Source organism: Thermobia domestica, chromosome 5, assembly GCF_964235325.1.
Source record: "Thermobia domestica chromosome 5, izTheDome1.hap1.1, whole genome shotgun sequence".
NCBI classification, from domain to species: domain Eukaryota; kingdom Metazoa; phylum Arthropoda; class Insecta; order Zygentoma; family Lepismatidae; genus Thermobia; species Thermobia domestica.
This window is the reverse complement of record NC_137458.1, coordinates 321,351,739-321,364,160: the sequence shown is the minus strand read 5'-3', so window position 1 is coordinate 321,364,160 and position 12,422 is coordinate 321,351,739. Positions and strand designations below refer to the sequence as shown.

The 12,422-nt window shown below is 38.6% G+C and overlaps 1 protein-coding gene across 2 annotated transcripts in view; it reads left to right on the top strand.

The window, feature by feature from the left end:
- Positions 1-12,422, top strand: part of cutlet (chromosome transmission fidelity protein 18 homolog) — a 107,515-nt gene that overhangs the window by 33,025 nt on the left and 62,068 nt on the right. For both annotated transcript variants that reach the window (XM_081760534.1, XM_081760533.1), the window contains exons 8-9: positions 1,422-1,533; positions 5,998-6,141. In XM_081760534.1, coding sequence (XP_081616660.1) covers positions 1,422-1,533; positions 5,998-6,141 — 256 coding nt within the window. The remainder of the gene's footprint in view (positions 1-1,421; positions 1,534-5,997; positions 6,142-12,422) is intronic.

Sequence of the window (12,422 nt, the reverse complement as noted above, 5' to 3'; positions counted from 1 at the left end):
ACTCCGTAGCTCATAGCAGTCCTTGGAGCAGGTATTCAAAGGATTATACTCCGTAGCTCATAGCAGCCCTTGGAGCAGGTATTCAAAGGATTATACTCCGTAGCTCATAGCAGCCGTGGGAGCAGGTATTCAAAGGATTATACTCCGTAGCTCATAGCAGCCGTGGGAGCAGGTATTCAAAGGATTATACTCCGTAGCTCATAGCAGTCCTTGGAGCAGGTATTCAAAGGATTATACTCCGTAGCTCATAGCAGCCCTTGGAGCAGGTATTCAAAGGATTATACTCCGTAGCTCATAGCAGCCCTTGGAGTAGGTATTCAAAGGATTATACTCCGTAGCTCATAGCAGCCGTGGGAGCAGGTATTCAAAGGATTATACTCCGTAGCTTATAGCAGCCCTTGGAGCAGGTATTCAAAGGATTATACTCCGTAGCTCATAGCAGCCCTTGGAGCAGGTATTCAAAGGATTATACTCCGTAGCTCATAGCAGCCCTTGGAGCAGGTATTCAAAGGATTATACTCCGTAGCTCATAGCAGTCCTTGGAGCAGGTATTCAAAGGATTATACTCAGTAGCTCATAGCAGCCCTTGGAGCAGGTATTCAAAGGATTATACTCCGTAGCTCATAGCAGCCCTTGGAGCAGGTATTCAAAGGATTATACTCCGTAGCTCATAGCAGCCCTTGGAGCAGGTATTCAAAGGATTATACTCCGTAGCTCATAGCAGCCGTGGGAGCAGGTATTCAAAGGATTATACTCCGTGGCTCATAGTAGCCCTTGGAGCAGGTATTCAAAGGATTATACTCCGTAGCTCATAGCAGTCCTTGGAGCAGGTATTCAAAGGATTATACTCCGTAGCTCATAGCAAGCCCGGGAGTAGGTATTAAAGGATATCTCCGTAACCCATGGCGACCTCGGGACTAATTCTGTAGGTGAATGATCAGTACTGGCACTGATAATTTCTTGGTCCTGTCGTTTGCACTTATAGCCATTCTTTAGGAGGGAGGACCTATGGAGGGGTCGTCGGATTTCTTCGTGGTTTCCGTGTCCTCTTCGTTTCGAAGCTAGAATAGGAAGAAGAAAAAAATGAATAAAATGTAATAATATTATAAGAAACTTAGAATTAAAGAATGATGTATGTGATGAAGGCAATGAGAAATTGCCGAAACTAAGACAGGTTATTGATATAAAGAGTTTCCTTTGGTCAGATTTAATTTACATGTGAGTTAATTTGACATGGCTTAAAATTGGAGCACCAAGAATACTGGTTTAGTGCATGGGAAAATTACGAAAATACGGACTGCAGCAACACATCAAATACTAACATAAGTTTTAACATAAGCGTGATAGATGTTTATTCAGTATTTTGAAGATTCAACACCGAGTGTTAGAAGCGTAAGTTAATTCTATCACTTTATTTTCAGGGAACCAACCGTTTGCTTCTTCACTGGTTAAAGTTGTGGGACAAGGTGGTTTTTAATCGTGAGAAGAAGGCAAAAGTAAGGACGAAAGATGACAAGAAAGATACTAAGAAAGGTAAGAACTAAGCGTTGGTATTAAGTGAGAAAGGTTATCACGAAGTAGTGGCTTTAGATTCTGTGGTAAAGAAAGCAAGAAAGGTTATCAGGAAGCATTGGCTTTAGATTCTGTGGTAAGGAAAGTGAGAAAGGTTATCAGGAAACATTGACTTTAGATTCTGTGGTAAGAAAAGTGAGAAAGGTTATCAGGAAACATTGGCTTTAGATTCTGTGGTAAAAAAAAAAAAAAAAAAAAAAAAAAAAAAAAAAAAAAAAAAAAAGTGAGAAAGGTTATCAGGAAACATTGGCTTTAGATTCTGTGGTAAAAAAAAAAAAAGAGAGAAAGGTTATCAGGAAGAATTGGCTTTAGATTCTGTGGTAAGGAAGGTGAGAAAAGCTATCAGAAAGGACTGGCTTTAGATTCTGTGGTAAGGAAAGCGAGAAAGGTTATCAGGAAGAGCGCTGTCATTCTCTTCCTCGAAATTGTGGTTCCTGATCAGTAACATCAATAGAATATTTCGATCTCCTCTGTTGGGTCGAAAATTCATTATTTTAACTAAGTATGATAAAATAATGAATTATTTAATTTGTGCTTGATTTTATTTCCTTGAGTATGGAAAATATGCACTGTTTAACCCTTTCTCCATTACCAAAAATCAGAGTTGGCTGAAGAAACTAAAAATAAATAAATAAAATAAACTTAAAAGCAACAATTCCACAAATATTGTGAATTTAATGGTGACGTTTCCACATATCTAGATCCATCTAGAAGATCTTTTCTTCTACATTACAAACCCCAGGAAACTGGTACGTAAGTGATTTATTGAAATGAAAAGTATTTTTTGCATGTGTGGATATATGAATGGTTCAGAGACAGAGTGAACTGAAATGATTCATATCTTTATTCACCTCTTTTATTAATATGCAGATTGAGTTAAGTCACTGTATTTCTTACTCAGTGAACTAACTTGGACTAAATTAGATCTTCTGTGCTCTGTAGTCTTTTGAAGTTGTTCGTTTATTTTAATGTGTATAGCTTTGTACAGTGATTTCACTTGTGCAGTTGTATATCTTTTTGTCCTTCTGAAGTGACTTCAGTTACTCACAACTATGTAAGATCGTATGTACTAATAAAAGAAGGAAACAACCTATTTTTGCACACCAAATTCTCAGTATAGATGCGACTTCCGTAACTGAAAAAGTGAGTGACTGGACCGCGACTCGAATCCGGGAGGGGGCGCGGTGGTTCAGTGGTAGAGCGTCCACCTCCGGTGCTTGGGGTCCGTGGTTCGATCCCAGCTCGCGCCGTGTGGACTTTGTGGTGAACAAACACTGTGCTCGTGGTTTTTCTCGGGATTCTCCCGTTTCCTCCCACTTTCTTCATTCCACCATTTCATGCATTTCTCATCATCACCGTCTCGTTTAGTCTAACTGGCATAAGCGTGGGACGTAAGACTCAAAGATTTCATTTTATTTTTTCGAATCCGGGATCTCCGGCACACCGTGCCGATGCGTTAACCACTACGCCACCCAGTCCACTTCCCAGTACAACCACTCACTCTCGAGGTGGTGTGCCGGAGGTTCGGGGTTCGAGTCCCGGTCTAGTTAGTTCTCTTTTTCACTCTTTGTATGTTATGTAAGATCAGCACAACGTATTTCTATCAGGTGTTCTCCGTGAGTGAGTCGGTATGATCTTCACCTTTGTAATCAAGGGATCCAGATGGAGGACAGTTTCTCTCGGGTGCAAACAGAATAGTAGTTCCGATTGCACTTTAAGCTGTAGGGTCCATCCTTCCTTCATAACTCCGCTGTTGTATAAGGAAGTTAAGGGGAAACAAACTTGTTGCTATCCATATGTAATCTAAATAAATAAAGCAAATCATTAAAAAAATCCTGATTTAAATAAAAAGTTTTTTTGTCAACTCTATCGAAAATCTTATCGCAGTCTGTATGTTTCAAGCTCATAGATGAACTCCGTGGCTAAAATGTGAGAATTCACACCTTCGACACGGCAAATCCGGATTCAATTCCCGGTAGGACCTCATGTGGCTAGATCCCACATTAAGCTATAAGTCCATCTCTCATCTAGCTTAGTGATGACAAGGGATGTTAAATTCAAAACCAAACAATCAAAGAAGAACACGTGTGCGTGCATTCTGTTATTATCAGATGAACTTCAAGTTTATTTAAAAAATTCCAGCCAGAAATTGATATCACAATATGCTAACACGCTCAAGAATTTCAGCAATCATTTTGCTTACTTGGTAATTTTGATTCTTGAAAATACTTTGTACTTTCTAGCTTTCGATTGTCCTGTAGAGTCTTATTTACGGAGGATAAAAACAAGAAAGAAAAAAAATGAAACAACAAAAACATAGGGGAAAAATAAAATAAAAAGGAACGGATTTACTGGGGTAGAACAGTGCAAAGAATACCTTGTCTTGGCTGCACTTATGACTCGATTTGATTCCGAAAGTCGTGTATTTTTGTACTCATTATTTAAACACACTTTCACAGGCAATGTATAGTAATAAAAATAAGTAGACGAAATAAATAGTAAATTGTGAGTATTGACACTCTTATACAGCTTAATGAAGCATTAAGCAGTTAATTATTATTATTTGCAGGTTAAGTAAGTAATGTTTATTTAATTTTGTTTCTAGAGCAAAAAGTGTCTTTTTTATCATTACACGGACACTCATTGAAAGCAATGTGCATTTTTTTACAAGAATAAAGCATTTATTTAAAATTCGACATGATCAAATGAGCCATTGATTGTAGGGTCTGATTACTTTTTTATTTGTGGAGCCGCGGTGGCTCAGTGGTAGAGCGTTCACCTGTGGTGCATGGGGTCCTTGGTTCGATCCCAGCTGGCACCAAGTGAGGTTTGTGGTGGACAAACACCATGTGCGTGGGTTTTCTCGGGGTTTTCGTTTCCTCTTCCTCTCTTCCTTGCACCATTTTCTTCATTTCTTATTATCACCGTCTCCTTTAGCTCAGCCGACATAACCGTGGGACATAAAACTTAAGATTTAATTTCATTTTTTATTTGTACTAATCTGTTTCCTTCTATTAAACTTTGCTTATTAATCATACGGTTTAATCAAACTAAATTGACCACAAGAAAAAATGTAAGTAAAAGGCTAATACTCACCACAAGAAATAAACCACATTCCTAGAAAGCACTTTCGAAGAACATCGTCTTCATCTTCAGCGTAGGCACACTTCGAAAAGGATTTAAAACATAGGAAAGAAAATATTGATAGGTAAAAATGGTTAAAAGGAATTTGAAAAAAAAAAAAAAAAATGCGAAGCAAAAATCATCTTGTCACTAGAAATAGACATGTTAATAGTAATTCACTTCTTACTGTTCACTACTCTTCACTGTTTTCCTTTTTGCATTACCTTCCAGAGGGTGGAAATGAGTAGTAAAAATACTGTTTCAAATTGCATTTATGTCATCTTTATCTAAATTGAATGTCGGTTTCTCCTTATGACTGTAATAAGCGTCTTTAATTTTCCGTTCAGTTGCTGTTTTTGCTTTTTCGATCAAACATGAATTAGCAATGTTATGGTTATTGTCTTTGAGATGCGATGCCAATCTACATAACTGTTGTAAGCAACGAAATTTGGATGTGCGAATTTGCTCATCGGTTTTGGTACAAATACTCCTTTTTGTTTGACCTATATATATATATATATATATATATATATATATATATATATATATATATATATATATATATATATATATTTGGTTACATTGGCATTTAACCCGATAGACGCCGCTACTTTGTTGGAGATCAGTAAAACATGATTTAAAATTTGTAATATATTTTTCTAGGGATTTAGGGGGTACTTTTGAGACCTTGATGTTATATTTATGAGTACGAAATACATGGGACCAGAGGGACACTAGTCTATTTGTCAACCTCGGCATTTGTTGTTGGCCGATGATGGGTGCTGACGATCTCCTGTTTGTACCACTTCAGTAATAAAGACTTTTGAAAACTATTTTGTTGTTCGATTTTCGCTTCGCATATTTTTTAAAACTTCCTTTTAATCATTTTTACTTATCCATATTTTCTTTTCTGTGTTTTGAATACATTTCGAAGTGTGTCTAGGCTGAAGATAAAGACCATGTTCTTCGAAAGTACTTCCTAGTGATGTGGTTTGTTTCTAGCGGTTTGTTTATAGCCTTTTACTTACATTTTTTCTAATTATTATAACCGCTTGCAATACAGTGATAGACTGACAACAGCTTGAGCTACTTTGTGTTTTTTCCTTTATAAAATAAAACAATGGTCGAAAAAGTAGAAACACACATTCTGTTTCTGTTTTATTGTAACTAATTTTTTGCCTGCCAGCAGTGCCCTGAATTTGCTTTTCACTGTTCCCTCATATCGAAGAAAGATGTGGAAGGAGTTTGTTATGTCTCGCACTTGTATAAGGTCTGTTAATTGTCATAATTATTTCATTACAGAGGGAAGGTTTCAGAAAAAATCCATTCCTGCTGTTGTGGAAGAGCTCGATGAACATGGAAGACCCCAACAGAAAGTGGCGTTACTTTGTGGGCCTCCAGGACTTGGGAAGACCACTTTAGCACACATGATCGCTAGGCACGCAGGTAACATAATTATTTATTCGAAGGCACTCAATCTCAGATTTGACCTATTTTATACAGGAAAGTTATGAATGGGGTTCACACTGACAGGAAAGGACAGAAAAATTAAAATGAGTCAGGGATAATCATGAAAATACTTCAAAATAAGTCTAAAGCTGGAAAATCCATGTTTCACAGAAGAGCTGTCTTAAATAATTAATACTTTTCTGACCAGAAAATATACTTATTTATTAAAGTTAAAATAAAGCGTAACAGTTTCAATAACTTAACGTTATTCTCATCAGACGTTAACTGGAAGAGAGATCTTCATAACACTAAATTCTTACTGGGGTACCCAGCGCCTCCACCATGTAAAAGTTCTGCTAGTGTAGGAGTAGGTAGAGTAGACAGAGTAAATTAGAGTCCGGAATCGACTCCCACTACCGGTTTATTATAAAATCCTCTAGTGTGATACAATAGTATTTACAGTAACACTTCAATAATACAAGTGGCCTAATTTAAGGTACAAGGTAAGCGAGCTACTTGAGGGGTTGTAGGACACGGTCTGCTCACCGGCAAGCAGAGAGGGTTAAGTTTTCCCGTCAAGGCTCCGCTGCAAGCCAGGTCGGGTTTTGGTTAGGATTCTCCCACTGCTGTACTGCAAACAGCAAACAGAGGTAAAGCCGACAGCTCTACAGCAAGGCAGGAGGAGAATGAACCGTTAGCTCCACTGCAAATTAAGACTTTGGGGTAGGGTAGATACCTCTTAGACTCCACTGCATGTAGGATGTGCTAGTGGTCCACCATCTGCTTTTCGTAGTAATACCACATAGGGTGCAGTACTACGACGTAAATACATGTGGTGATGTTTTACAAACAGAAGCATATGACGTTTGTATACAGAAGCAGATGGTACATTACAATATACTCTGGTCAGAAAAGTATAAATTATTTAAGTAGTAGTTTCAGAGTCAAGATAAATGAGGTTAAAAGGGCGGTCTTTTTAGCTGTGCCCACAAGATTTGAAGAACGCCTTGGGGAGTCAAGAGAGATTCAAAAATCGTTTAGTACTAGTGTTTTATTGTATTCCAAATACAGGGTTTTCATAAAGTCTGGACGGATTTCGCTTATAATTTACATAAAAATGCTCATATTGAAATCAAATAAAGTGCAAACGGTAGCGGAGGGATTAAATTTTTACCTGTAATCTGCACCAGCTCAGTTCATTCACCGCCACACCTCCAACTGGGCGCCATTTACGTCCATACATTCGCGTAGGCGGCGCTGGAATCCACTCACAGCGTTCCGCTGTGTTTGATCCGAAATGCCAGCCACAGACGCCCTGCTTTTGTCCTTTAAGTTCTCCAAACCACTTGGCTTCTTTGCATAAATTTTCGTTTTCACATGACCCCAAAGCCAGAAGTCGCAGGGGGTAAAGTCGGGTGATCTTGGCGGCCAAGCGGTCGGGCCACCGCGGCCAATTCATCGGTTAGGGAATTTCTCGTCAAGGAACTGTCTCACCTTGATTGCATACTGAGGGGTTGCCCCGTCCTGTTGGAACACGATGTCGTTCTGGATTCCACGTGCCTCCAGTTCCGGAATGAGGTATTTCTGCAACATATTCAGGTACGAATCTCCATTCACGGTCTCCTCTTCAAAAAAGAACGGTCCAATCAGATGATCATAGGACACAGCGCACCAAACGTTCACTTTAGGGCTATCTCTCTCATGTGTCTCAAATTCCTTTGGGTTTTCCGTGCCCCAAACGCGACAGTTGTGTCGGTTAACCTTCCCGGAGACATGGAAGGTTGCCTCAACTGAAAACATGATGGCTGAAAGGAGAACGTCGCCATGTTCCAAGTGCTTGAGCATGGCGTCACAGAAGTTGAACCGGATGTCCAAATCTTCATCATGCAGATCCTGGACTATCTTGATTTTGTAACCTTTGGCCTTGATCGTCTTCTTGGCTATCTTAAACACGGTTGTCTGTGGAATTCCGAGTTCCATGGACCGTCTAGGAATCGACTTCTGTGGGCTGTTGATGATGCTTTCCCTTACCCTGCTCACTGTTGCAGGCGATGTTGGCGGCCTCCCACTTCGAGGATGGTCCAGGACGCTTCCTGTCTCCAAGAACTTAGCATGCCACTTTCGGATTGCACTCTCAGTCGGTGCCGGCTTTTTGAACTCTTTGGTGAACTTTCGACACACCAGAATTGGTGATTTTAGCTCTGCGTACCACAGAACACATTGCGCTTTCTCTTTCACCGACGCCATCTTTGATACGGTAAAAAAAATAGTCTTCTCAGAGGAGTTTTTCATTTATTTATTTCTTTAAAAGACACACACACCAATACAGCTTACAACTTACTTTTAACAGTCAATATTGAAACAACAATGGATGGAATTTGGTAAGAAACTTACCCTTGTCCTCCCTCTCCCTCTCTCAACGTGTTCAGAGTTGTGCTTATCTAACAGTGTTGCCAAGTAAAAATTTAATCCTTCCGCCACCGTTTGCACTTTATTTGATTTCATTATGAGCATTTTTATGAAAATTATAAGCAAATTAAATCCGTCCAGACTTTATGAAAACCCTGTACAGAAAGTTCGATTTACAATAATGTCCATTCTTACATGGAATGTCCATTCTTCGCAAGGGGAAAGTAAGTTTATGGAAAATATTTCAATCTACTTTCCATTTAGGATTCCCATTTCAATGAAACTGTAATAATGAGAATTCATAAGATACTCTACTTTTGGAATAAGTTTTGAAACATCCTACTCCCATAGAATACGAATTTTAATCGAAGTAACGTGATAAAAATTCAACCCTTGTCACACCCACTATGCTGATGGTACCTAAACTTGGACTTAAATGAAATCCAGAATCTCAGTATTCATCTCAGCGACCCCGAAAACTATGAATTCGACAATAATATTGGTCCTTTTCGATTATTTTTACATATCGCTTCCTTATCACCCCACCCGTAGGACCGTCTTACCGCACTGGGAGATGAACTTATACTTAATGGTGTCGGGAATGTCAGTTTTCATATCAGCGATCCTAAAATTATAGCTTGGCCTTAATATATATAAATATTGTTTTTCGAGTATTTTTAAGTCAGTCATCCTGACCCACATCCCTAGTAAAGCTAAGGGCTGTTTTAATCAACATAGTATTTTCTTCCTAGTTTGTAAGTCATGCGTACCAAATTTGGTTGAAATTGCTCCAAGCGTTCCAGAGGTACTGGAACATACATATATATATACACATCCATCCATCCATCGAGGCGTTGCTCAAATCATTCCCGTGTCAGATGTCATGCATATTCTGCCTAAACTTAGGCTTAAATGTCATCTGGACTGACCAATAAGCTTAGCGACCCCAAAAACTGTAGATTCCACACTAATCTTGACAATGTTTAACATTTTCCTTTCTACCCATTTCCCCTCCCATGCCGATGGGGCTAAATTGGACTTAAATTGCGTCGGAAGTGTCACTGTTCATCCCAGCGATGAGTAACTCTTTCGGCGTTGCTTCTGTCAATTCCCGTGTCAGGTGACATGCCTCTTCTTGTGTAGATTTACACTGTCTAGAAAACACATTTGGACTGCCACCATTTAGCTTAGCGACCCCGAAAACTATGAATTCGACACTAATCTCAATAATTTTGGATATTTTATTTGCTACCTATTCTTACACCTAATGCCGATGGCGGCTGAAAGACTTAAACGACATCGGAAGTGTCACTATTCATCGCAGAGAGAGGGAAAACTGCGGATTTGACACAAATAGCGGTCGTTTTCGATTATTTTTACATGAAACTCCTAACCTCTAGAGGCGTCTGACCTTCATTGTGGGATATACTTGAATTTAAATATTGTTGGTAGTGTGATTGTTCATTTCAGCGACCCCGAAAACTATAAATTCGACATTAATATAGGTATTTTTTAATTATTTTTACATGTCGTCCCTTTCCACCCCGTAGGGGCTGGCAATATAAGCTTAACTTGTATTTAAACGTCATCCGGAGTATCACTATTCATATCAGTTACCACAGAAACTATGAATTCGACACTAATATCGGTTATTTTTATTATTTTTACATATTACCTTTCCCCAAGGGGGAAGATGGGATCCTAGGAAGGTTTTACTTCCACTGCGGGCTGAAATTGGTCTTTAGCGGATTGAGAATGTCACTGTTCGTCTCAGTGATCCCGAAATTCGATATTAATGTTGGTCGTCTTGGATATTTCTACATTTCGTCCCTAAGGAGTGCTAGGGGCCTCGGTACTTCAGTGTTAGAGGGTTTATCTCTGCTGCATGGGGTCCTTGGTTCAATCCCAGCTCACGCCAAGTGAACTTTATGGTGGACAAACACCGTGTGCGTCGGTTTTCTCGGGTTTCCTCCCACTTTCTTCATTCCACCATTTCAATCATTCCCGTCTTCTTTAGCCTAGCCGCCATAAACGTAGAACGTATAGTACGCGACAAAACATAACCAATTTTTTCCTCGAAGGTCAGGATCTAAGGGTTTACTTATCCCTACCATAAATCCTTCATTGTAACTAGATTTCGGCGTTGCCGCTCCAACTCAGGTAGAACTGTATAAAGCTCTCAGTATGGCTAACCCCATTACGGTTATCATAGTAGCATCGTACAGCGTTTGTTCCGTCTCGCATCTGTAGCTTTTGTACCGAGTGATTGAAGAACGTATATTTCGGTAGCTAGGCTTTGCAATCAGCCCACGTCATGTGACAATATATGAAAGCTATTTTATTCTACTTTGTACAGCTTAAAACACAAATTACTTTGATGTTTATCATGTCGGGAAGTATGTAAATGTTATCGAATAGAGCAAATCTTCTTTAAATTTTACTCCCGATACAAGCCTTCGCATTATGTTTTTTCCATAAATGACGTAAAGGCAATCCTCTAAACAGAAGAGGGGGAGTATGCGGCTATACTTTGTTAGATCTTCCACTTTGGGCACTACATAAAGGAATAGCAACACAGTTTAAAAACCGAGATCTTGCTATCTTGAATATTTTGAGTGCGTAGCTGATGCTTGTTGTATTGCGACATTGTGTAGGCACTGCCCCTCATGGACCACAGCTCCAGGGAGTCAGTTTTGTATATTTCCTAGCTAATTTTATCACTATTTCAATAAGCATTTATAATTTTATTACCAACGTCCTAGCCATACTGAAATATCACTCGTCATGAGATCAGCGAAGTCAAGCAGTCCTGGGTCTGGTCAGAGGAAGGATAGGTGTGATTATTCGTACTCACCAAACGGTGTTGGCGCTGCGGCTTCCACCCAACGTCGTGATGACAATTGGAAGCTACTTGAGAGAAAAAAGTAGAAGAACTACAGACCAGAAAGCAAGCATTAATGGCGAGGGTAGCCGATCTGCTGACAACACATCACCCCACAGGAATTAGTGCCATAAGTCCAGGCCTTCTAAGGGCTGTTGCGCCAGGAATTTAGTTATCATTAGGCCTATTATTATTGCTAATAATAATAATAATAATATTAGTAATAGGCTTAATAAAGATAATGTCTGTTTGTCTACTCTGCTCGTAAGTACATTATTTCTAACTTTATGATATAGTTAGACAGGCCAATAATTGATCAGTTTCTTTCTAATGTGATTCGTCACGTTACTGAACGATAAAAACTGGGCAGGCCACAAATTAGGATACTATATACAGGAAATTAATAATGATAGCTTTATTACTCAGATATTAATCTGCATACATTAATAAATATGAGGATCTAGGTACTTAATAAAATGCTTTTTAATCATTTCTTTTTTAAAGAAAAAAGTTTTAAATCGTTATTATAGACAGATGGCCTGTCGAATAATAATAATAATAATAATAATAATAATAATAATAATAATAATAATAATAATAATAATAATTTTCCCAGGACATTGAACAAAGTTATCGTGTCTTGCAAAATGTATTTGATGAAGACAAGGATCATGTTGTCATCGAGATAGATCAATCGTCCTCAGAACGTGAGGATAATGAAAACGAGGACGTGTCAAGTTCCAATTGTTTATCTATTTATGTGAGAATTTTCCAAATAATACTCAGTCAGGTCTGATATAGTGCTTTATGTGAAATTGATTCTATGTTGCATGAAGGGCATAAACAAGAAAATAATAATAATAATAATAATAATAATGTTATTATTATTATAAAAGACTAACAAGTGCATCACGCCAACTCCTAATAGTAAATCACGTTCATGCTCATTGCAATAATATACAATAATTTAGATTTGAGCATTTATATT